Source organism: Pelophylax lessonae (assembly GCF_965119305.1).
Source record: "Pelophylax lessonae genome assembly, chromosome: 1".
NCBI lineage: Eukaryota > Metazoa > Chordata > Amphibia > Anura > Ranidae > Pelophylax > Pelophylax lessonae.
The window spans coordinates 308,201,466-308,228,500 of record NC_138768.1 but is presented as its reverse complement, the minus strand read 5'-3'; the positions used below and the strand labels follow the sequence as shown (position 1 = coordinate 308,228,500).

The 27,035-nt window shown below is 39.1% G+C and overlaps 1 protein-coding gene across 1 annotated transcript in view; it reads right to left on the bottom strand.

Annotated features, from left to right (window-relative positions):
* CABP7 (calcium binding protein 7) overlaps positions 1–27,035 on the bottom strand; it is a 141,845-nt gene that overhangs the window by 36,492 nt on the left and 78,318 nt on the right. Inside the window, exon 2 of the mRNA XM_082261863.1 lies at positions 7,698–7,841. Within this exon, the coding sequence (XP_082117989.1) occupies positions 7,698–7,841 (144 nt within the window). The remainder of the gene's footprint in view (positions 1–7,697; positions 7,842–27,035) is intronic.

The window sequence follows — 27,035 nt, the reverse complement described above, 5'->3', positions numbered from 1 at the left end:
AACATGGTGTAAATGCGCCCGGACATCAACACTGGAGTTGTACATTGATGTTTATCTTGGAAGAGATAGGAATTATGGGTTCTGTTGGAGATGGTCTTACTATGTCTAACGTTGCTAAAATAAGATATGATTATCAGCCACTAACCTTTATGGATACTGTTATCCCCAGTGTATCCGTGACTTTTTGGTTGAAAAATTGAAAATTGGTGTTTGTACGTTTGTAAAGGACATCAACATGGTAGTTTGATTCTGAATTGATGTGGTTATATGTGCTAATATGGTACTGTAAAAATGATGTACTAAGCAACAAATAGGTGATGTCAACATTGAAAATAATGCTATACTATGCACCTGCATTTCATTTGATATCTTAACTATCATCATAATTTGTGAAAACTATATGATCATATTTTAACAATCTGCCCTTAAATGTATGTATAGAATGCTGAAGTTGTTATGTGCCATTTTTGATATCATTTTGATTGCTCTTTTCTGTATGGATTTTGATATGGATTCAGAGGCTCCACATGCATCATAGAAAACATAGAAACATAGAAACATAGAATGTGTCGGCAGATAAGAACCATTTGGCCCATCTAGTCTGCCCAATATAATGGCATCATGGGAGTTGTAGGCACTGGATATCTCTGGCCGCACTGTCGTCATCCGTCCATGAACGCACTGTGAGGTAATGGGGTGGAGTCATGTTTGGTTGGGGAGGGCGGACCTTCACAATGCCACCTGGCGCACGTAGGCCACTCACTCTGGCACAACAGTGCCTTGGAGATGAGTGGCTTTATGGGAATAAGCGGCCTGTATTGTCCGCCACCTCCCTTTCTCGTGCGTCGGCGGGAGGGGGATGCTGATCGGGACTCCATGTACGCCGATCGTGGGGTTGTCATGACGATGGCCCGGATGTTTTTCCAGACCTGTCATGGCTCCATACCCCTATTGGTCGGCGTGCTCACGTGGGGCCGCCCTCAGCACCGCCCACCCGGGGGGCCCCTAAGCGATGCAGCTGATTCAGATCTCGACTCAATTAACCACTATAAATAGGCTGGTTATTTCAGTATGTTTAAGACACTCCACTTAGGAGGACAGCCTACACATTGGAGATCTGCTGGTTCATGAGAGGTAAAAAAGTCTTTACGTCCCCTCCCTTCTCTTTGGGAAAATTTGGGTGACACCACTTGATTTATGAATAGGCTATATTACTTACTTACTTACTTCTGTTTTACATTTATGCATAGATGGTAACTTCTATTTCCCTCTTATTGGACCTGCTATCCTAAAGTGTGGGCCCTCTACACCCAATCATCTGCTACCCTTAAGGTGGGTTTTCCTCTCATTCACTTACTGAAGATCTAGATATAGACATGTGAAAGATAAATTTCGTACTTTTTGATGCGAGATGTTAATATACTCAGTGGAGAAATTTGATAATTTTGCGGTAACATTGCTTTTACTTGCAAAAGTTATCATTATTATATATCTACTCATACATATATATGTTATTCAATTTTTCAGAATTATGAGTGGAGATCTGAGCACCTAAGCATCGTTCCTTTTTGGACCCCATGTGATGTTGTAGGAGGTCTGAGTCCTCCCCCTCTCTCTATTTTCTCCCCCCCCTTACACACACACTCACTGTTGCTTCACCCTACACCTGTCCATCAGTGGTGTGTGCGGGAAAGTGAGGACACTTTGTGCGAGTTCTTCAGAGTAATTCCGGGTATGTGGCTCTGCATGTGGAGCTGATCAACCAAGATTTTAAATAGAGGCGACTTTATGTTTGAAATTGTGACGCAATACATGGTATGTGTATTTAAGGTATATAACCAACATTTTCTTCTCTATACAAAACAAAATTACATTTAATGAATATATTGTAAATAAATATGTTTCTTTATTATAGAATATTATAAATTGGAACTTTGGTCTAAAGACCCCTGAGGAAGACTTATTTGAAACGCGTAGGGTCTCCAGAACAAGACTTTCAGGTTCCTCCATGTTGTCGTCACATGTTCAGTAGAATCATATTTAGTCGCCAACGTTTTTAAGTTTCTCTTCAAAATTGTAATCTTGTCGTACTTTTTTTGTTCAATTTTTTGTATTATGTGTTTAATAACATTTTGGAAAATTTGAACATATGAGTTGGTATCCGGTATAGTCCCATTAGGGGGTTTTCCTCTTGTTCGTCTACTTTCAGTAAAGGGACGAGGGTTACTGTACTCATTTTTCTCCTTTTTACACGCCCAGCTCCCACACCCATTTTTTCTCTTTTGATTCCAGGGAGAATGGTTAAAAGTATTCACACGTCATGTGTCCATCTATGGCTAGCCTTAGAAAGAAGCAATGTTTCCAGATCTAAAATGCTTGTGTATTTGACATCATAGAGCAGGATCGTCTTCCTATAATGAATAGCAGCCCACTTATGTAAGACTTGTAAAGAATCTCAAGAGTATTCAAGCACTGTTTAGAGGTTTTCATTGAAGTATTCACCAATATTAACGCTTGTCCAAAGAAGAAAAAAAATAGAGTGCCTGGTAAGTCATTTAATTTCATAATGGGAAAGTAAAGTATGACAGAGTTGTTGTAATCCAGACAAAAGCAATGTATGCTATCATTTAGTAGTTGACAGGAAACACCTGATCTGCCCTATGAATCAGGTTACATGATTGATGGAGGACATTTATTTTTTGTCAATCTTACATACTTTATGTGATTAAATAACTATCGTTATACATGCAGAGGGACAGATTTTAACCTAATGAAAAATGTCCTTATCTTGACAACTGTAGAAAATAATTATTTAAATTCATTCACCTTCTGATAAAGTTTGAAGCAGTTGTATTTCTTGTGAGGATGTGAGCTTCAACAAGGGCAGCTTCTGATTGGTCTTGTTGGGCTTTTATTCATCTGACATCTTGGTAATAGTGGTATGTATTGAATGAGCTACCCTACAAAGGTAGAATTGCTACAGGTACCTTTTACTTTTCAAGATCTGTCTTGGATATTGGAGGGTTTCTAGCAGTGCAGATGATACATGCAAAAGGCCAGACCTGGTTTTACATCACAAATTCAGGTAATATACTATATAATCATGCATCCAGCTTGTCAACAGCTGCCTAAGGCTTGTTGACACTCATCAACTGAAGATATAGAAACCTCTTCTTTAGAGTAGCATTGATACAGTACAGTTTTTAAGATTATGGGAGACATGTCAAAAACCCACCCACCCAGAATTGTATAGTTGCCAGTATTTAAAAATGGTTTTCAAGGACACTTTGCTGCTAAACTTTGGTACCCAAGATTTCTTTGACAATACTATCTCTCTGAAGATAGCATACTATATATAAAATTTTAATATACTCAATATAAATTATGTCTGTATTTTAAATACTGCTCTTTATTAGTTATTGAGTTTGCAAATATGGAGAATGTTAAAAGATACAATAAACTGAAAGTAAAGTTTGAAAGATACAAAGGGGTATATTTATAAATGTTTTCACACATGATTTATACAACGTTCACCCAAGATTCACAATTTTTTTCCGATTGAGCTTAATTAGGAAAATGTGCAAATCTTGGGTGAAAGCTGGGTGAATCTTGTGTGAAAACATTTATAAATATACCCCTTGGTATCTTTCAAATTTTGCTTTCAGCTCAATTTATCTTTTAACAGTCTCCATATAGTGTTTCCGAAAAATTAGGGTTCAAAAATCTTAAACAACATGCCCTTTTGTAAATCAGAAATATATTTTTGCAATAATTGAGGACAGCAATAATGGCACTAAGGTCAATTACTAAAGAAGATTAATTTTTCAGTTCGCTAAAGCTTTTAGCACACAGCACAGCTGAATTTTCAGCATTCGTATTATATTACCTTTTCTTGCAGTATTTTATATATAACAGTAGATTCATAATTATTGTTGCATGGTTATCCATCCTTAAGATACAGCTAGTCAGTCAGCCATTCTTACGTATGTATGAGGACAAAATGTTTATATACATTTTAGATCAATTGGGGAAAGGTTTAAGTCTCAAACTGCTGTCTAAATTGCTTTAATTGGCCTCACTTCTTGTCCCCCATGTAACTGGAATAGCAATTCAGGTTAAGTCTCTCTAATCAAAACAGATAGAAAGTTTATTTTTGATTTAGTAGAGAAGGGTTAGGACCCCTGTCAGGATTTTATTTATGTCTGCGTCTCCCCTGGTTAAATTCACCTTTACTATCAGTCCTGGTGACCATTGTCAATAGGAGAAAAATTACTAAAAATCCAGTATGTATATTTATTTGATTAATTTGTATACAGTTGTCAACAAAACTGGAAGAAAATGGAAATTTCCAGGACAAAAAGTAAAAGAAAACTGGACAGGAGTTATAAAGGAACCTTGCCTTTAAAGAAAAAATGCCAAATAGATATACTCATAAAAAAAAGACTGTAAATATCAGTGTTCCTTGCTGCCCATCCCACCAAACTCTGCTCAATTCAGAAGAAATCTTCCTATGATGTTTGGAGGAAACTGACATTTCTGGGAATTTTGATCTCCTTTGTCCCCACTCTCTGGTTCCTCATGCTGACCTCCATGTCACTATTGTATTATATGAAGAAATGGAGGAACCAGCGAGAGCTGTGAGGACACAGAAGATCAACATTCCCAGAAATATCAGTTTCCCTACAAACTTTAGAGGAGGATTTCTACTTAAAGCGGTTGTATACCCTTTAAAAAAAAAAAAAACCTGCAAGACAATAGCATAATGTACTAGTATGCATCGTATGCTAGCACATTATATAGTTACATAGTTTGTGAGGTTGAAAAAAGACATCAGTCCATCCAGTTCAACCTATGAATTACTTACCTTAGAATGAAGCCCCCGCAGCAGTGCCCGGTCACCGCTTATGGAACTGACATGTTCTCCCACCGTTTCTTCTGGGTTCGCTGGCTCCGGCACTTAATGACGTCACTCTCGCGCATGCGCGTGGGAGCCCTTGGTTCCGGCAAGAAGCTCTGAAGTTCCGAGACGATATGCCGGACCTTTAGAGCGCATGTGATGCTGACGTCAGTGGTTGCATGCAGGGTGAATATCTCCTAAATGGAGTATGTTTAGGTGATATTCATTTTACCTACAGGTAAGCCTTTTAATAGGCTTACCTGTAGGTAAAAATAACAAAGCAGGGTTTACAACCAATTTAATGGAGTATGTCTATTAAATATAGTGGAGATCAGTGGCATGGACAGCAGGAAAGATAGATCTTTACAGTCTTTTTTCACTAGTATATCTCTTTGATCAAAGCTTCAACAGAGTGCAGCGCAACCACAATGAATCTACAAAGACAGGAGTGTGGTTAAGTTAAACAAAACTGTATTCCTGTGAAATAACTAAAAACTATCTAGTTCATAGATATAAGGCTTTAACAAGCTTTAGAGTGCAAATAGTCCATATGTATGTGAGAAAAACATATATATTTGAAAAAAATATATACAATCTCCAAATAAGTGTTCATTGTGCTTCGTCATTTTGCCCATTTGGGTTTCTTTCGGCCATCTCTAGCATTTATCCAGGGATGCTCATTCTTAAGGGGGTCATGGTCATTACTATTGATGCCGCATGTGAACTATCTTGTGTGCTGGATGTTACAAGTGCACTATAGTTGTAATTAATTGTATTTTCTGTAATAAACTGTGATACATTTTGATACTGCACCACGATAGTGCCTCCATTTTCCCTGTTAATATATATTACATAATACAAGTGGGTCTGAAGATACCTGTGGAACATTACCCAGTCACTGGGACAAGCGATTTTCAACCTTACCTTTGTGTAGGTCTAAATTTGAGGTAAGGGACCACAGTGAGAGGTGGTGGTACACCGTGGTGCAAGATATTGCTTGGAGCACTTTCTTCATGCAAGATTGTTTTTGTATATACAATTTTGAGAACGAAGCACAACGGACACCTTTTAGGAGACTGTATATAATTTTTCTCACATATATATGTTTTTCTCATAAGCATATGGACTATTTGCACTCTGTGGTTGGTAAAGCCCTATATGCATGATCTATATTGTTTTTAGTTATTTTACAGGAATACAATTTTATTTAGTTTTAATACACTCATGTCTTTGTAGATTCATTGTGGTTGTGCTGCACTTTGTTAGAGCTTTGATTTTTATTGGTGATTACACTTTGGTGATAGGCTGCACCACCTGTAATTGTTAATTATTATTTGGACAAGCGCAGAGGTTTTCTTTCTTGGTTTATATATCTAGTTGTTGTTTTTTATTTTATTGACAGGGTTACTTTAACCCCCAGTAAGTTTTGCTTTTTCACTTTAAAAGGGTTGGTTTAACCATTTAATCCAAAATTAAAAAGCAGGTTTTGGATACACAGTAGATACATGTGTGAGTTTGAGGTGTTTACTGGTTAGGAGAAAAAGGAGCAATACAAGGTATCGATAAAGTAATGATTTTTAGGAAATCATTACTTGCATGCTTAAATAATAATGTCTAGTGGAGAATATGGTCAAAGCACATTTTCAATCTACAAGTTTATCAAAGAAAAGAAGCATAGAAGCATATCATCATAGTGGATCACCTCAATATGGTGTTGCTTCCTGTGTTAAAAATATAAAATAAAAGAGCATAATATGCCATATTTGTTCAGCATTACATGGTCTGATTTTTCACTAATTTAAAGACTAAAGAAAAGGATTTGGAATAACCAAACACTTCACTTTATACAGACACTATTCCATATTATTATCAAAAGGCTTGTTTTAGCTATCTTTGGTACAGGATCAATTTGTCTTCTATGCATGTAACTCCCTGAATTGCTGATAAGGAACTTGCAGACAAGCCTGGAGGGAATACATACTGAGAGCGATCTACCACACCGTTCAGAGAAATGCATGGGAAAATCCAAGCAAAAAACGAATATAACAAAATACTACTACTATAAAAAATACATCCAAATATTTATACCTCACAGTCCAAATCTAGATATTATATGGTCAAGTACAATCAAGCTAGCCAAGTATAATATTTTTTCAGTGAGCAAATCTTTTTTAGCTATTATCGTATTTTCACATTTCTAGAGGCTTCCTACATGCTTGCTCTTTCATATTTTTGTTATTGTAATAAATATATAAAAGTTTGTAGATCCACCACAAGGGGGAACAAATATTAAGTTTGCGAATACCACTAAATCATAGTTGTGGATTGTGAGAAGGAACAGTAATCAGAAAAACAGAAAGTTGAATTTTTGTATTAGTAAATATGGCTGGCTGCATCAATTAACATATGTAATAGCATGCTATACATACTGTAGACATGTTTTTTTAAATCATCAACAGAATTTAAAATATAATTTCTTTTTAGCTGAACACTGAAATCACTATACATTCCCTTTAATTCTAATTTTATGATGAAGAAAAAATTCTTTACATTTATGAATTAGGTTCTACATCATAGTTGTTAATATACAAGCACAGAGTATTTAGAGTTGTCGAGAGCCTAACACAAACACAGGCTACTCCATGAATCCACAAAGAATGTCCTGTAAATATAAAACAGCTTAGAAGACTGTAGACAGAATGCTCTCCACTGTAATCAGGATATTTGCAAAGAGCAGGTACAGTTTTTGTGGTACCATACTGTATCCAGATAAAGCACAGACAATGCTCCCAGGCCTTACCATCCATATCCAGCCTCTGTATAATGACCTCCAGTTCCACTTCATTGGGCATGTACCCCAGAGACCTCATTGCGGTGCCCAATTCCTGCTTGGAGATGAATCCATTTCCGTCCCGATCAAACACCTTGAAGGCTTCTCGAATCTCTGTGTAGACAGACAAAGAAGATTAACCATTCCCAAGCCATTATATATGTGTTCATGAAGAACCTCATGCTGGTTTCATCTACTTCTTTCAAAATCGAATGAATGCATAATGTTCAAGCAATTAAACTTTGTTTTAAACAAAATTTCCATACTGATTCAGTTTTTTTATATGCAGTAATATACATACTGATCATTAATTGTTTTACGTTTTATAAACAGAGAAGCCCTAAACATTCATATATTTGTGCTGGAAATTACCTGTTCAAGAACAGTGCAGCTTTTGTTTTTTAATATTCACCAAAAGATACAGTATCCGTCTACTCATATGCTTATGCTACAAATATTTCAATGTAGGTTATTATAATCATTACAATACAGTAGTATATAATGTTTATTTGTTAAAATAGTTGCCTTTCCAAGCATTGAAGTCCTCACAAACAATTGGCCACAAACTGATATATTTGACGAAGGAAATTCTTTAGTCCATTCAATTTATTTTTTAATACAACCCTCGGACTGTTCCATATTGTGAAACATTAGAAACTCCATCCCAGTTTCAGACATAGACCAAAACTGATTGTCCTAAATTGCTTTGTATCTGGCAGCATTTGTATTGTCCACCATCCTGCTGAACAGTTTTGCCAATGAATATCTGTCACAATCATGCTTCGCTTTGGGGATGGGTTTCTCATTGTTAGGAGAAGCATTGGTAATTTACAACTGGGCAACTATCACCACTTGATAGCACAGCACTTGTGTGCTGGGTCTTCCTCTGGCACTCTGGTTAACTGCAAAAAAAAATCTGACACAACTTTTTTGTTCAACATAGTACATACTGTAGTTACATAGTTAGTCTGGTTGAAAAAAGTCCATCCAGTTCAACCAATGAAAAAAAAGGGGGGGGGGTTATACAATCCTATTTACACAATCCTATACCCATAGTTTATCTAGAGAAAGGCAAAAATATAAACCCAGCAAAGCATGATCCAATTTGCTCCAGCAGGAGAAAAAAAGCCCTTCCTGATCCCCTAAGAGGCAATTTCGATATTCCCTGGATCAACTTTACCTATAAATATTAGTATCCATTTACATCATTTAGGAAAGAATCCAGGTCTTTTTAAAGCAATCTACTGAGCTGGACAAAACCAGCTCTTGAGGGAGTCTATTCCACATTTTCACAGCTCTTACTGTGAAGAAACCTTTACATTTTTGGGGAATAAATCTCTTTTCCTCCAGATGTAAAGAGTGCCCCCTTGTCCTCTGCGATGACCTTTAAGTGAATAACTCAACACTAAGGACCACTTGTGTATTTATACATTTTTATCATATCACCCCTTAATCTCCTCTTTCCAAGAGAGAATCATTTCAGTTCCTCTAACCTTTCTTAATGGCTGAGCTCCTCCATGCCTCTTATTAGTTTGGTTTCCCTTCTCTGCACTTTCTCTAGTTCCTCCAGATCCTTTTTTTTGAACTGGTGCCCAACATCGTACTGCATATTTCTGATGAGGTCTTACAAATGGTTAGTACAGGGGAAAATGATATCTCTCTCTCTCTGGAGTTTTTACCTCTTTTAATACAATAAAGTATTTTGCTTGCTTTGGAAACTGCTGCTTGATCTACCAGAAACACTGAGATTCTTCACCACCATGGTTTCCCCCAGTTGTACTCCCCCAAGTATGTATGATGCATGCATATTCTTAGCCCCCAAGTACATAAGTTTAAATTTATCAACATTAAACTTCATTCATTATCAACATTAAACTCCACATAGTTGCCCAATTAAATAGTGTCAACTTGTAAGTTGCAGATGTCCTGTAAGGAAGTTATTTCACTACATAGCTTGGTGTCATCTGCAAAGACTGAAATGGTACTTTTAATCCCAGACCAACAATGGGTTTCTTCTTTTCATTCTTGCATAAAGCCCAACCTTGTGTAGGTACTTATAGCTGCCATATGGCTGGTTTATCCTATCTTCACTGTCAGAGTTAGAAATTACTTCTCTGCCTTTGATTCCCCATTCCTTGAGTTTTATTGGTTGGTCTTCTCTAAAGTCCTGATTGTGTCATTATTTTCTATTTTTCTCAGTGGATTTCTTAGTGGATTTAACAGTATTCTGTATGATGTTCCTTTAAGTTTTTTTTTTTATGTAATGCAACCAATTTGGGTGCATCTCCATAAATGTATTCTGTGACATTCAACAAGCAGGTATTTTTGTTCTGAAATTTCTGAAGGCAACTGGTAGCACCAGAACATATTTAGAGGATTTCATAGCAAAGGTGGAAGAACACTTGTAAAATTGAATACAATAAATACAAAATGTGAAAGATCCAAGTAGGGTGAATTCTTATGCAAGCCACTGAATACTGCACTTTCTTTAGGTAATAAAGAACACTGAACTGACCATGATGCCACCTGTCTCAAAGCAATGCTCCCTTTTCTGGAATTATCTCTCCGACATTGTTCTCTCTTTCAAATGCTCCTTCTATTTCCTAGAAATCAATTTCCTATGTTTACCACACCTACCGTATATGTTGCAGAATCACACTCTTCTGCACCCCCTGCAACATGCTGTAAAAGGGCATGATTTTTGCAAAGTGGGTCATGGCTACCCTAACAGAATATTTATGATATGTTGCCTGACATTTTAAATGCTTTCATCATTAAATCTTCATTTTTTTGGCCTTGGCTGCTTAAGTGGGGCAGTGCAGATACACTGACATAAATACAACATTGTACCTATGTGACCTGTCCTGTATATCAAAAAAAGTTTCATACACAAGGAGTAGGATTAATTTAAATAAAAAACATTAAAGCATATTTAAACCCATAAACAAAAACATAATAATTTGCAGCTTACCAATTCTTAGATGTCATGGCTGAATTTGTTTTCTGTTTTCTGTTTTTTTCCTTTATTTTCACCTGGGGACCCAGCCAGCAACACACCCCCTGTCTTAGGGTGGCTCCTCCACCCCTAGACAGCAGCAGTGTCTGCAGAGGGTAGTGCTAGATGGACTAGTAACTTTAAATGGACATTTACATAAGTGACTAAACCTGGATATACATTAGTAGATTTTCAAATGAACATCCGTATGAATATTCCTAAGAAACATTTGTACAAAAATTCCTTTGTCAAAGTAGTCAAAGTACCTTTGACAGCTTGACAAATGTCGTTCAAACATAGTTAAAAATTTCATGTGCTTTTAACATTTGATTTTGGAGTGAATGGACCTAATGAAAACCACATACACTGTTAGAAATTTGTTTGTTCAAGAAAAAAGTTCCCTTCAAATTTTCTCATTACTTTGACATCACCCCACTAATGATTAGAAAATCAATTGAATGTTCTTAAAGCATAATATTTCTAATGAAAATCTAGTAGTTTATACCCAGCCTAATAAACTAAAACTTGAGATTTAGTGCAGGTTCACACTAGTACGACTTGTCAGGCGACTTGGTCAGCCTGACAAGTCGTTCACCATCGCGATCCATTGTGTGGTACAGGAACCGTTCTAATAGGAGCGACACAAGTCGCTCCGACTTAGAAAAAGGGTCCTGTACTACTTCGGGGCGACCTGGAGTGACTTGCATAGACATTCATTTTATGAAGTCCGTGCAAGTCGCGGCGAAGTCGCGGTGCACGCAACTTCACAGGTCGCCCCCAAAGTCGTGCCGCTTCAGTGTGAACCGGCACTTAGTGTGTGGCAGTCCATTCTCGACAGAAATCGATGGAAAACGTTTCTTGTTCAACCGCTGCAGTCAGTTTAATGCAGTTGCTGATCAGTGTATTCCGATAGCTGTGTTTAAAGTCATTGAATAAAATCTGAGAACTCTAAGCACCCTTACCTTAGTGGTAAATGGTTTGTCTCAACCCTCCCTAACTTCCACTTTTGCTGGGCAGCTTGGTCTTTTAAAGGAAGCTGAAAAAATGCAGCAGGATCAACAAGTAAAAAGCAGGGGGACTCAGAAAAGCAAAGTCTGCTTGGTAATGGCAGTGACGGACAGCAAAACGTAATGTCATTTTTTTTTTTTTGCCTCTGGTACCACTTTAGGGAAGCCTATTATGTAATGTGCTCTGAAAAGAGAAATGGGTAAGGAATAAACGCAGTGCTGGATTTATACTCTTGGAGATCATTACAACAACTGCCAGAACCCTTACCTTCTGGCAAAACCAGTGATGGATTTTGCATGTATGGCCAATTTTAGAACTGGAGCTGTCCTAGGTCAAACATAACTGATGATGTTCCATCTGAAAGCTTTTTCCCTGGGGTCCAGTGTTTTTGTCAATCTTTGATTATCCAGCTATTGTTAGACCTCAACATGCCTTTCCATATTATGATACAGTGGCATACATGGAATTATTCTATGGGAGTTTGACATTAAAATGTTAAGCTACCTCAAAATATAACAGTGTATGGTATTTTGCCCTGTATGACAGCCAATGATTTAGAAAATAATATCCATGCTGAACTCTACAGAACCCTGTTTATGGACCTATATATAAAGTGCTGAAATTGCAGCATGTTACTGAGTTTGAGTCTCTTGAGTCCTTGCCATGTTACTGTTGTTACTTCCCGCTGTGATTTGGTTGGACATTTAGCATCTCTTTTAACCATTTTAAGACCGGAAGATTTGATCCCCTTCCTGACTAGGCCCTAATTGCGATTCGGCACTGCGTTATTTTAACGGACAATGGCGCGGGCGTGCGATGCTGTACCCAAATAAAATTGACGTTCTTTTTTCCCCCACAAATAGAGCTTTCTTTTGGTGGTATTTGATCACCTCTGCGATTTTTAATTTTTGCGCTATAAACAAAAAAATTGTGACAATTAAAAAAAAAACAATATTTTTCACATTCTGCTATATAACATCCCCCCCCCCCCCAAAAAAAAATAAAAATAAATTTTTTTTAACATTTTAGGCCAATTTGTTTTCTGCTACATATTTTTGGTAAAAAAAAACGCAATAAGCGTAATTAATTTGATTGGTTTGCGCAAAAGTTTTTGCGTTTACTAACGACGGGAAAGATTTATGTCATTTTTATTGTTTTTTTTTTTTACTAGTAATGGTGGCGATCTTGCGACTTTTTGTGTGACTGCGACATTGCGGCGGACAGATCGGACCCCTAACTGACATTTTTGACACTTTTGGGGGGGGATCAGTGTCATTACTACAGTAATCAGTGCTAAAAATATGCACTGTTACTGTAATAATGACACTGGCAGGGAAGGGGTTAACCCTATGGGTGATCAAAGGGGTAAATGAATGCCTCATGCTTACTGACAGGTGGGGGGGGGGCTCTGTGACTCAGACAGAGATCGCAGGTTCAGCTATGCTGAATCCTGTGATCTCCTCCTGTCTTTCACTGAGAAGATCCGCCTGCTTTATTTACATAAACAGGCGGGTCTTCTCACACTTTCCCCGACGATCGGGGAAGAGAAGCGGCGATGGCCGTCTCTCCTCCTCCGGCCCGACTCCTGCTGTGTCTAAACACACGCCGCCGAGACCACTAGGAGTCCAGCGATGTATGTCTACGACGCTGGACCCTGGGGAGCTGCACTACCACAGTAGGATTACTGTCGGCAGTCGGCAAGTGGTTAAAGAGTTATTAATGTTCCTTCCTTGAAAAAAAAGTTTTAAATATGTGCATTTTTGTAAATTTTTCATGTGTTGTTTATTGCAAACGTATACCTTAAAGTAAGTGATTTTCATATTTTTACAAACGTTCACTTTTTTTTTTTTTGGTATTTTATGTTTGTTTATGTAGGGAATTCTATATTAGCCACTGGAGGTAAATAGATTATCTACTACAACTACACTGACCCAAAGGCTGGCCATACACAGCTTGAATTTCCTGCTGGATTGGCTACAGTTTGAGCCAAGGGTGGCCTGTTGGCCCTATCTGTCTTGACAAAAGTCAATTTCATAATCAAAGCCGAGCCGGGTGGAAAATTGTTGCACAAATAATGAGCATTGTTTTCAATGATAATTAATTATGGACTACCCGCGCTATGCTTACAATTATAAGTGTTCAATAAAACTAAGTTTAGCTGCTGCTGTATTATAAGGTATTAAACCTCAAATTGCTAAAACAAGATAAGAAAATGTATACAGCGCTGCTACTAAATTGCAACAAATTTAAAAAAGATTCAGTGTGAAAGACAATATCGATAAATAAAGTGCGATCTAAAAATGCATAAATCACAATAAAGTGCAAGTGCATAACGTTAAAATTCCATTAGTGCAAAAAAGGTGTCTGTGCAGAAGAATTAAACAGCACATACAACTTTTTTGCACTAATGGACTTTTAACGTTACACACTTGCACTTTATGTTGTAAAAAAAAATGTTTTATTGTGATTTTTGCATTTTTAGATTGCACTTTATTTATCGATATTGGCTTTCACACTGAATCTTTTTTAAGTTTGTTGCAATTTAGTAGTAGCGCTGTATACATTTTTATCATTGTTTTCAATAAACCTGTCAACCATTTTAATATGTATGTTTAATGCTTTGTGTTTGGGTGCTGTGTTTTGGGAGAGGCCACTTACATTAAAAGTTAGTTGTGTCCTTATGCCTCGTACACACGATCAGATAATCGAATGACTTATCATTCGCATTTTGTTGCATGATACTAATATAGAATTCAACAATGTGTACTAAACGTATGATTTTTTTCATACGATTCTGGAAAAGCTTCCTGGTTGCGTAGCTACGTATCGGATAGTGCAAAACAAAAACAATGGCAGCCAGGCTTTTTCCAGGTTATTTTCGTGTTTCTGGTCATGCGTGGTCTTTGTCTATCGATTTTTAGATTTTAGATTTTGTCGTGATCGGCTGTCGAAAGCTGTGTACTAACAATCAGATTATCGTGCGATCAATTTGAAATTTTCGGACGATTATCTGATCGTGTGTACGAGGCATTAGCCTTTATTGCTTTTTCTAACTATGGAAGATTTGGTTATTTGAAATGCCAATGTAAAGCATATCTAAATAAAAAAAACGTATTTTTATTTTATTATGGATAGAGCAGGAAAGGGAAATTAACCCTGTCTTTTTTATTTCTGTCTGTGACCCTATTGGGGACATTCACCCTCTCCATTGGTCCTAATGACCATTAATTGAAAATCTTTCAATGGGGTTCAAGAGAAGATTCCCCTCACCTTCGGGAGATTTTATCTCATCCTTTGATGTGTCAATGGGATACGAAATGAAATAAACCTGACAGGGGTATCAACCTGTTACCATTCAATCAAAAATAAAAAAAAATAAGACAAACATTTGGCTTTAGATACATTTTAGAGCAGAACTAAGCCTTACATCTAAAAAACTGCTAGCAAGATAGATATTTATGGTAGCAAAGACTATGTATGCCTGCATTTTTTCTGCCATAAAATCTGTCAGCTTAGTGTACAATCCCAGCATCTGTAAGAAGGTGCAAGGATGAATGAACCCCTGTGCACATGCATGGGTGTTTTGTCATCCCAGACTGGCCAATCAAGATGGCAGAAGACTCCAAAATCTGGAAGAAAACAGAGAGGAGACGAGAGCACCAGTGACAGAATAGAGAGATTGTGGATGTTGCAGCACCAGAGGAGGTCATTTTTACAAGGTGAAAGTGCCATATTGCACAAATATGCTTTGCTTATTTGCTCAATATGATATAAGCTCCCAGGGAAAACTTAAAATTTATAAGTGTATGTAAACTCTAACAATAAATTTGTCTTATTTGCTCCATTTTGGTCTGTTAAATATAACATTTAAATCACTTTATTACATTTGTTCAACAAGTGCAAAAAAGTTGTTCATTCAGCCATAAATCTTGTGCGCTGATATCTCCCTTTTCTTTCTGCCTGTGGACTATCAGTTAGCATTGTTCCCTGCTACCCCTGTAGACTAGAACATACCCCCTTCATTATAAAGAAGAGAGGGAAGTGTTATGTAGTCTTAACACAGCATTATAGTCCTAACACACTTCCAGTCCAAAGAAAGGGAGGGGTAATGTAGTCTTAGGTCCCTTTCACACTTGTGCGACCTAAAAGTTGCGCGATTGTGCCGTGATTTAGACTGGACTAGAAGCAATATCTATGTCTATGGACCTCAAACCGCATCAAAGTTGGACCAAAGTAGTGCAGGGACTACTTTGAAGTTGTTACAACTTGAAGTCGCACAGATATAAACGGTACTCATTGGAAATCATGGAGTACCACTTGTCATGCGACTTTTGCAGTCCCAAATCACAGGGCAAGTCACAGATGTGTGAAAGGGGCCTTAAAGTAATTGTAAAGGTAAATAAAAAAAAATATATAACAAACATGCCTATATTTACTTACCGCTCCTGACCCCTCCCCTCTGTCCAGTGCACCCAACCCTGCAGCTGCATCCATTGACTCAGACTTGCCCCCCCCCCCCCCACTCCCTTGTCACTGGTTTTGATTGACAGCACTGGGAGCTAATGGCTCCCAGTGCCCCAGCAAAGCTGCAGACGTGATCAAATGAGGGCTCAGATAAGTAAAAGGGGGGGGGGGGAACGTTGACACCTAAACATTTTTTACCTTAAAGCGGAGTTCCGGCCACAAAAAACATTTTTCAATAAAAATACTCCCGGGACATTTAGGGCTAGTACATTCCACAATGGATAGCCTCTGAACTGTACCGGGTCGCACTTACCTGCAAGAAGAAATACTTACCTTTAAAATTTCTTCTCCAGCGCTGCCATCTCGGATGTGGGCAGCTGAAGCCAGCGTGTCCTCTTCTGCATCCTCTTCCGTGTCCTCTTCTCCCAGAATACGCCTGCACCGGCCCCGCTCGTCACTTCCAGTGCGGGCACGTCATCCCTCCACAGCTTCTGGGCATGCCCAGAAGCTGTTTAGCAGGGCATGTGGCGACGCACCGGAAGTGACGAGCGGGGCCGGTGCCGGCGCATTGATTCCTGGGAGCGATGGCGTTCAGCTCCCAGGAATCATTGCAAAGAGGAAGTGACGGCGCGGGCCGCGGCCGCCGAGGGAGGAAGTGGAAGGAAGGTGAGTATATTTTTCTTCAATAACAAGGTAAGTAAACAAAAAAAAAATCGTAACTATCCATTTATTTTACAGGTGACCAAAAGCAAGCGGATGGCCCAAAATCGACTATGTCGATTTTGTGGCCGGAACTCCGCTTTAATGCAAGGAATGCAGTAGGGTAAAAAATGTTTAGGCTTTACAACCACTTTCACATAGTGTTATCTGGTCCTAACGCACTCCCTGTCCCAGGGTAACAATTCTTCCCGGTAGAGTTTGTCACTCTTGGACACAAATGAGTTAATGGAAGGATTATCAGGTTAAAACAAAGGAAAAAAATGGTGAGAAAAGAAAAAAGTAATACCGCCATGACATCTAAGGAGCAGTACTATACATTTTTACACTTTTGGGCTTAGAAACACTTTAATTCTGCTGCAAATGCAGGATTTTAGTATATAAACAGCACATGAAAATGTACTGGCTGAAAATGTATAATGGAAAATAGGAGGAAAATAACTCTCTGTGCAGATTTTGCATAGTTTAAGATGTAAGTATGCCTAAAGCACAGGAGCGTGAATGGGACCTTAAGCCAAGTGAAAAGTGTGTGGTTGCTTAGTCAAGACAGGCTCCAGCTGTGCACTTAGGTGAACCTCCATTGCGCATTTCCTCAGACAATCCTAATGGGAACAATGGAATAAAACTATTTGGCAGCAAAATGTATTGAACTGTAACTTCTCAATGTGAGCACACTAGGGATGGTTTAGGACTGCACATACCTATTCCTTGAGTCCCCTGCCTCATAAATCTGCTGCAGTTTAGCTCTGGCAGATCACTCTCACCTGTGACAGATATTCATGCTCCAATAGATACCAACAAGCCTACAAAGACCGATACTACGCAGAGATAGGGCAGGCATCACAAAAAAAAGGGCATGTACTTTTAAAGATCACACTGCAATTCTGTAAGCAGACTTTGCCTCCATCTTGTATTTTACAAGTATGCATCATCCTCTCTTTCTGAAAACACTCAATAAGAAATCTTAGTATAAAAAGAATATATATATATATATATATATATATATATATATATATATATATATATATATATATATGCACAAAAATACACATGCATGGATTCGTTATATGGGAAGGTCTGCAGATCGCTTACATAAGTAAAATTTAAAAAAATAAAAATTCTGCATTAAACTAAAAAGCGCACATCTAGAATAGGAATCAAACAGAGAAATGTCACTGCAGAGGTCACATCTCCAGAAGAGCCTTAAATGTCATTGATTATACTTCATAGCATGTATTTTATGCTTGAAATAAAAAAAAAATACAGAAAGAGTGTTATAAAGCAACTGAAATGCAGGCTGAATTATGTAACAATATTGTTGGGAAAAAAAAAATGTCTGTGAGGGGAGAGGAGGAGGAAAATCTAGTGGGGAATGACAAACCATGGGGTCATGATTATAACCTTCTGTGTTCGCACTGCGCTTCAGACATGTATAAATGTACTGCAGTGTTGCACAATCATAGAAGGAAACCCCATCAAAGCTGTGTGTGTGTGTGAAGAATGAGTGTCAGCACCTGGAGATAAACTGCAATCACGTGCTACACTGAGGAGAACACGGATTACTGTAAACAGACAGCCACTATAGTCTCACACATATGTGCATACACAAATCATTAGACACCATCGGAGTATCTCTGTCACATACACTTTATATAACAGCCATGGAATGTAAACATCCCCTCCATTGCAGCCAGGGCAAAGTATGCACATATATACACACTGCAGCCAGTGAAAATACACATGCTGTCTTCACACACTTAATTTACATACACAACATGCACATACAGTATACTTACACACACATAAACAGGCAAGCTCTGACTGAATTTCTTTAATCATCTCCTAGCAGTCATAGTTTGCAATGTCTGCTGTTCTATTTTTTTTTTATGCTGTTGCCACTTACATCTCTGCAGACCATGGATAAACTGTCTAAATGGAGAAAAACACTCCGTCCACACATTGTTACACGCATTGCGCTCACACACATCCACACACACCGCAGTCTCAGGTCTCCTCATCTCACTCCTTTGTGCCTCATGTTTGAACAAATTGAATTCCTCAATGAAACCTGAGAGGAATTTTAATGGGAGAGACAATGACACCCCGTATGTGTAAACTAGTACCTATCATATTCTGTACATGCGTCGTACGGTGCACTATACGTTTTTCTGTACATTAACTTTGCAAAGCCAATTTTTTTGTACCGTGTATTACCGCCGCACGCCACTGCAGCTATCACATAAGTTTGTAAAACTGAATTCTCTTCGGTAAGATCAGTTTTTCTATTGAGGGCTTCGAAAATGACCAGACACACAAAAGACAAATCTCTCAGCTCTGTGAATGAGCTTGTGCAATCACACAATGCCTCAATTTAGGTCCCATCACATTCCATGATTAATTACCTTTGTGAGATTGAATAGAAAAAGCAATTAACGGCTCATTCATGAGATTGTTGGATAGTTTTTTTTTTTTCTGTTAAACTACCTCTGCAGAATTATTTTCTTGAAATTAATCTTTCTGCGATCGCCCAATAATTTCCTATAAAATATTGTTAATCTAACACCCTGTACACACTAGGGACAAACTGGGGCACCCTGACATACAGGTCTGAAATAGCTTGTGAAGGCAAACGTCTAAGTACATAGGAGCCCATGGCAAAGTTTTCACCTCCCTAAGTGTTACACAGTACTATAAAATGCTGCACCCCCAACTAGCTGTGACAACAGTGTTGAACAGTACTATAAAATACTGAACCCCCAACTAGCTGTGACAACATGGCAACAGTGTTGGACAATGGACAGTAATATAAAATGCTGCACCCCCAACTAGCTGTGATAACATGGCAACAGTGTTGGACAGTACTATAAAATGCTGCACCCCCAATTAGCTGTGACAACGTGGCAACAGTGTTGGACAGAACTATAAAATGCTGCACCCTCAACTAGCTGTGACAACAGTGTTGGACAGTACTATAAAATGCTGCACCCCCTATGACAACGTGGCAACAGTGTTGGACAGAACTATAAAATGTTGCACCCCCAACTAGCTGTGACAACGTGGTAACAGTGTTGGACAGTACTATAAAATGCTGCACCCCCAACTAGCTGTGACAACGTGGCAACAGTGTTGGACAGAACTATAAAATGCTGTACCCCCAACTAGCTGTGACAACGTGGAAACAGTGTTGGACAGTACTATAAAATGCTGCACCCCCAACTAGCTGTGACAACGTGGCAACAGTGTTGAACAGAACTATAAAATGCTGTACCCCCAACTAGCTGTGACAAAGTGGCAACAGTGTTGGACAGAACTATAAAATGTTGCACCCCCAACTAGCTGTGACAACGTGGTAACAGTGTTGGACAGTACTATAAAATGCTGCACCCCCAACTAGCTGTGACAACGTGGCAACAGTGTTGGACAGAACTATAAAATGCTGTACCCCCAACTAGCTGTGACAACGTGGCAACAGTGTTGGACAGTACTATAAAATGCTGCACCCCCAACTAGCTGTGACAACGTGGCAACAGTGTTGGACAGAACTATAAAATGCTGTACCCCCAACTAGCTGTGACAACGTGGCAACAGTGTTGGACAGTACTATAAAATGCTGCAACCCTAACTAGCTGTAACAATGTGGCAACAGTGTTGGACAATGAACAGTACTATAAAATTCTGCACCCCCAACAAGCTGTGACAATGTGGCAACGGTGTTGGACAGTACTATAAAATGCTGCACCCCCAACTAGCTGTGACGATGTTGCAACAGTGTTGGACAGAACTATAAAATGCTGCATCCCCAACTAGCTGTGACAATGTGGCAACAGTGTTGGACAGTACTATAAAATGCTGCACCCCCAACTAGCTGTGACAACTCGGCAAAAGTGTTGGACAGTACTATAAAATGCTGCACCCCCAACTAGCTGTGACAACGTGGTAACAGTGTTGGACAGTACTATAAAATGCTGCACCCCCAACTAGCTGTGACAACGTGGCAACAGTGTTGGACAGAACTATAAAATGCTGTACCCCCAACTAGCTGTGACAACGTGGTAACAGTGTTGGACAGTACTATAAAATGCTGCACCCCCAACTAGCTGTGACAACGTGGCAACAGTGTTGGACAGAACTATAAAATGCTGTACCCCCAACTAGCTGTGACAACGTGGCAACAGTGTTGGACAGTACTATAAAATGCTGCAACCCTAACTAGCTGTAACAATGTGGCAACAGTGTTGGACAATGAACAGTACTATAAAATGCTGCACCCCCAACAAGCTGTGACAATGTGGCAACAGTGTTGGACAGTACTAAAAAATGCTGCACCCCCAACTAGCTGTGACAACTCGGCAAAAGTGTTGGACAGTACTATAAAATGCTGCACCCCCAACTAGCTGTGACAACGTGGCAAGTGTTCACTTTCATGGCTCTGCTGGGCACCTGGCCACAGAGGTTATGAGAGACCAGAGTGCTTTTTTTTTTTAAAGCATAAGATCAATGTTTTTGTTTTTGATCTGATGCTTTCAAAGGTAGAGGAGAGATTTGGGGCCGTATAGACCCCAGATCTCTCCATAAGGAGAAACTGTCATCCTTTATTTCTATCACAAGGGATGTTTACACTTCTTGTGATAAGAATACGGGTCCGTTCTGCCCGTCGGACTCTGCTTTGCTCAGCGGGGGATCGATCCGCTGAGCAGGGGGATGACGGGTCCGTCCTCGCTCACTGAGCTGAGACAGACCTATCAGAGCCCCGCTCCCCTCTATGGGGATATTGGATGAAAACGGACTGCCAGTCCGTTTTCATCTGATCCCATCCAATCCCATCTGGCAGATAGATGGAAAATAGGGTTACCATCCGTCTGAATTTATCAGACAGGATCGGAGCGGACAGCAGCGGGTGTCAGCGGACATGTCACCGCTAACATCCGCTGCCCCATAGGGGTGAATGGAGCATCCGATCAGGTCCACCTGAAAAACTGACAGGCAGACCTGATCGGAAAGCCAGTGTGAAAGGGGCCTAAGACCCCGTTCACACAGGGGCGACGCTACTTGCTGGGGCGACCTGTGAAGTTGTGCACCGCGACCTCGGCGCGACATGCACAGACTTCATATCATTGAAGTCAATGCAGGTCGCCTCCAGGTCGCCCCAAAGTAGTACAGGACCCTTTTTCTAAGTCGGAGCGACTTGTGTCGCTCCTATTAGAACGGGTCCTGTGCTAATCAATGGCAGGCGACCCACCGCGACTTGTCAGGCAACCAAGTCGCCTGACAAGTCGCGCTAGTGTGAATGGGGACTAAAAGTGATACAAAAATAAACAAATTAACCGCCTTGGCGGTAAACCCGAGCGTGACTCGGGGTAGGAATTTTCTGCTATTAGCGGTATCCCCGAGTCACGCTCGGGGTCAATGGGCAGAGCGTGCAGACAGCGCAGCGGAGCTTCTCTTACCTTATCCTGGCGATCCAGCGATGAGCTCTCATTGCTGTGACCGCCAGCGAGATCTCCGCCGCTCGTCTGTCGGTAGGAGGACTTCCTAGTTCCGTTCCCTGCAGCAGCAATGCTGCATGGGAGCGGAACTAGGGAGGGAAATTAAAAAAAAAAAAAAAAAAAAAAACGTTGCACAAAACACATAACACATTTTATATTATATATATGCATATATATATATGCATATATATATGCATATATATATATATATATATATATATATATATATATATATATGCAAATATATATATATATATATGCATATATATATATATGTATATATATATATATATATGTATATATATATATATATATATATATATATATATATACCTATATACACACACACATATATATATATATATATATATATATATATATATATATATATATATAAAATTATATTATTGATTCGATTATAATTCACATATATATATTATAATATACATATATATACACACACACATAGATATATATATATATATATATATCTATATACACACATATATATATAATATATAGCGCATGAATTATAATCTAATCAATAATATAATTTTATTATATATATTATATATTAAATAATAAAATAATATTATTGATTCAATTATAATTCACTTGTTTGTGTTTCAAATTTATCACATCTGGGATGTCTACTAGAGTCTTGTTTTGGTCAGGTTTAAGTCAGTAATTACTAAGAATTGTAGGCCTATAATACATAACGCCAAATTTCCATGAAAAGAATTGTACCGCTTTTGGAACAGAATTCCTGACAGAATCATACCGCCAGGGAGGTTAAAGGGAAAGTGTAAAAAGAAAAGCATATATAATAAAATAAGTGCTCATGTGCAGAAGCGAACACATAGGTTCATAAGTCACGCACGCATATGTAAACACTGTTCACACCACACATGTGAGGTATTGCCACGAATGTTATAGCGAGAGCAATAATTCTAATGCTGAACCCCCTCTGTAACTCTAACCTGCTAACCTGTAAACATTTTAAAAGCGTAGCCTATAGAGATTTTTATGTATCATAGTTTGTCGCCACGAGAGTGCGCAAATTTAAAGCATGACATGTTAGGTATCTGTTTACTTGGCGTAACATCTTTTATCTTTTACCAGAAAATTGGGTTAAATTTTGGGGTTGATTTACTAAAACTGGAGATTGCTAAATCTGCTGCAATTGTTTGCCAATCTCCTTCTAACTTCAGCTTGTTCAATTAAGCTTTAGCTTAGTTTCTATGCAGAGCTGCACCAGATTTTACACTCTCCAGTTTTAGTAAATCAACTCCATTTTGTTTTGTTTGCATTAAAATTCATTAAAGTGTATTTTTTCCAAAATAATTGCATTTGGAAAACCGTTGCGCAAATACTGTGTGACATATAAAATTGCAACGATGGCCATTTTATTCTCTAGGGTCTCTGCTAAAAAAAATATATAATGGTTAGTATATATATATAAGTAATTTTATAGTAAGAAATATTGATTTTTACTTGTAAACAAACAGTTTCAGAAAAGACCTGGTCCTTAACCACTTAAGCCCCGGAAGATTTTACCCCCTTCCTGACCAGGGCCTATTTTGCGATTCGGCACTGCGTTACTTTAACGGACAATTGCGCGGTCGTGCGACGCTGTACCTAAACAAATTTGACGTCCTTTTTTCCCACAAACAGAGCTTTCTTTTGGTGGTATTTGATCACTTGTGCAATTTTTTGATCATGCGCTATAAACAAAAAAAGAGCGTCAATTTTGCAAAAATAACAATATTTTTCACATTTTTTTATATGAAATTCCCCCAAAAAAAATGTAAAAATCTAAATTTTTTAACATTTTAGGCCAATTTGTTTTATGCTACCTATGTTTGGTAAAAAAAATCGCAATAAGCGTATTTTGATTGGTTTGCGCAAAAGTTATTGCGTTTACTAACTAAGGGAAAGATTTTTGTCCTCTTTGTTGTTTTTTTTTTAACGAGTAATGGCGGCGATCTGCGATTTTTTTTGCGGGACTGCGACATTGCGGCGGACAGATCGGACCCTTGACTGACATTTTTGACACTTTTGGGGTTACCAGTGACATTACTGCAGTAATCAGTGCATACATATGCACTGTTACTGTAAAAATTACACTGGCAGTGAAGGAGTTAACTTTATTGGAGAGGGAGGAGTTAAGTGTGTCCCTAAGGGCGTGTTTCTAAATTCTTACACAGGGAAGAATGACAGGCGGCTTTGTTTACATTAGCCGTCTGCCTTTCTTCTGGTGTAACGGACGACCGCGAAGTAACGGGGTCCGTGACCGCACGGGAGGGGGTGCACGCCTCCGGCGGCGCGTGCTTGCTCCCTAGAGCCTCACAGGCTAGCGATGTAGTCCTACGTCGCTTTGCCTGTGAGGGGCTGACCGCCGCAGTAAATAGTCGTGCGGCGGTCGGCAAGCGGTTAAGTGGGTATACAGGGCAGTGGGATGGAGATTTCCTGTCCTGCTCCCGGGAAAGAGAGCGATACTCAGGAAGCTTTGTATTCTATAAATGGCGGAAAAGTGGGCAGATGACATCATAGAATACAGTTTGGCCCAAACGGCAGTGAGAAAAGTGATCTCACCAGTCTGCCTATACTGTCTGGCAAGGGTGCCTGAGCCACAAGACTGGAAGTAGCCAAATGATAACCACTAGAAATAATGCATCTCTAATGGTGGGCACATGCTTTAGGTTGGGTTCACACTTGAATCGGATGCGGCTCACAGCAGGGGTCCGGTGGGTCCCTGTTCTCCGTTTTAGGGACAAATCAGGCCCAAATATTTCCCTAAATTCTGACCTGAAATGGAGCCAAAGACGCACAGGACCCCTGTGCAATCCGCTCCGCCGCTGCAATGGAGATAAGTGAACCGGCTCCATTGAGAGCCGGTCAAATTTCCTGTTAGGTGAATTGGATGCGGGGAAACCCACATCTAATTCACACTCGATTTTTGTATTGACTGATGTGCGACTTGATCAAAATGATCAAATCTGAAAGCAAACAAATAGTTAAAATTTCTCTTCTGATTGATTTAGGCCAGTGGTCTCCAAACTGTGGCCTGTGGGCAGAATGTGATCTCTTTCTTGCCTGTATGCGGTCCTTGGGGCACTGTTAACCACAATGATACGTGGTACTATTCATCCAATGACACTAATGATGGGACATTTTTACTTCCTTCTACTGCCTACTGCCACAATGATGGGTCACTAGCCCCCCCCCCCCCAACCAACACCAACGATGTGGCAGTGATTCTCCCACTGACACTAATGATGGGGCACTGTTCCTCTTCCTACTGACCATGCTCTATATAATTTTTTTTACTCCCACTAACCACAAACACTGAGACATTGTCTACACCAACTAACAATAGAACATTTTCTACTCTCACTGGCCATAGTCCACCCCTCCTAAATTCTGATGGACAGTTAACCTGCTCTTTGTTTAGAAAGTTTGGAGGCTCCTGATTTAGACTGACATCCATTCAGATTTGATTAAATTGACATGATCGACCAGAGCAAAATATTATCGATCGTCTTGGAAGGTTTGGCACCACTGAGATACATTGTTAATGAATACGATCATATTCCAATCGATCAGAATATGAGATTACAAATGTACAATCATAACTAACGATCACATCTTAACTATCGATCAAAATCCACCTCCCCGTGTGTGTGTCATATAGATCAAATAGGCTGTTGACTATAGATTGAATATTCCTATTTGGAGAGATCGATCGGAAAATAAACAAATCATGTATTAAAGAGTATATGGAAACAATCAGTAGTTTATCTTACAAATATTATGTTACAAAACAAATAGTTAAATATTTGTCTTTTTAACACTACCGTTTGCAACTTATTTACTGTATACCCCCATGTTTTCCTTGAGAGCAGAAGTGGTTTGTCACTTGTGATTAGTTTTCTTTGAAATTCACATCACTTATGACTGTGTGGCATGCAAATTGCAGCAAGTGAACATCAGAGTGCTTCTGTTGCCAGTTCACAGACCATTGGGCAATCCACAGTAATTGAATTAATTTACACTCGGCAATTAAAACTTCTTCACATTTATTCAAAATACATTTATGTGTATTCCCTTTTCTATGTGAAGTAGAATATTAAAGCAGACCTTCACTCATAAAATTAACTTTCTCTCTTTTGCTCCCCACCCCTCCCTTTTCAACAATAGCAGACTGTTTTTAACGTGGTGTGGGGCGCTACTTACTTATGCCTCACTATCACCTAGGCGAGGATGATGTAACAATTGGTCTCTGCTGCCTCCTTGGATATCGACATCACACATCCCAGGAGGCAGTGTTTTACTCAGGGGCGAAGTATCGCGGAACCTGGCAGACCTGCAGTATATCTGCGCATGCTTGGGATCTCACGCATGCGCAGACATGCCGCAGGTCTTCCAGGTCCCAAATATCTGGCAGAGACTTGCGGTGTGTTTGCGCATGTGCGAACAGGGGTTTCCAGATGGCAGCATGGAAGGAAAGTGGAGCAAGGAGAACTTCAGTAGCAAACAAGACAGCATTGGACTCAATGTAGTTTTTTTTTTTTTATCCAGACAGGGACAATCGTTAAAGTGGTTGTAAACTTCGGAAATGAAATATGAACAAAGCAT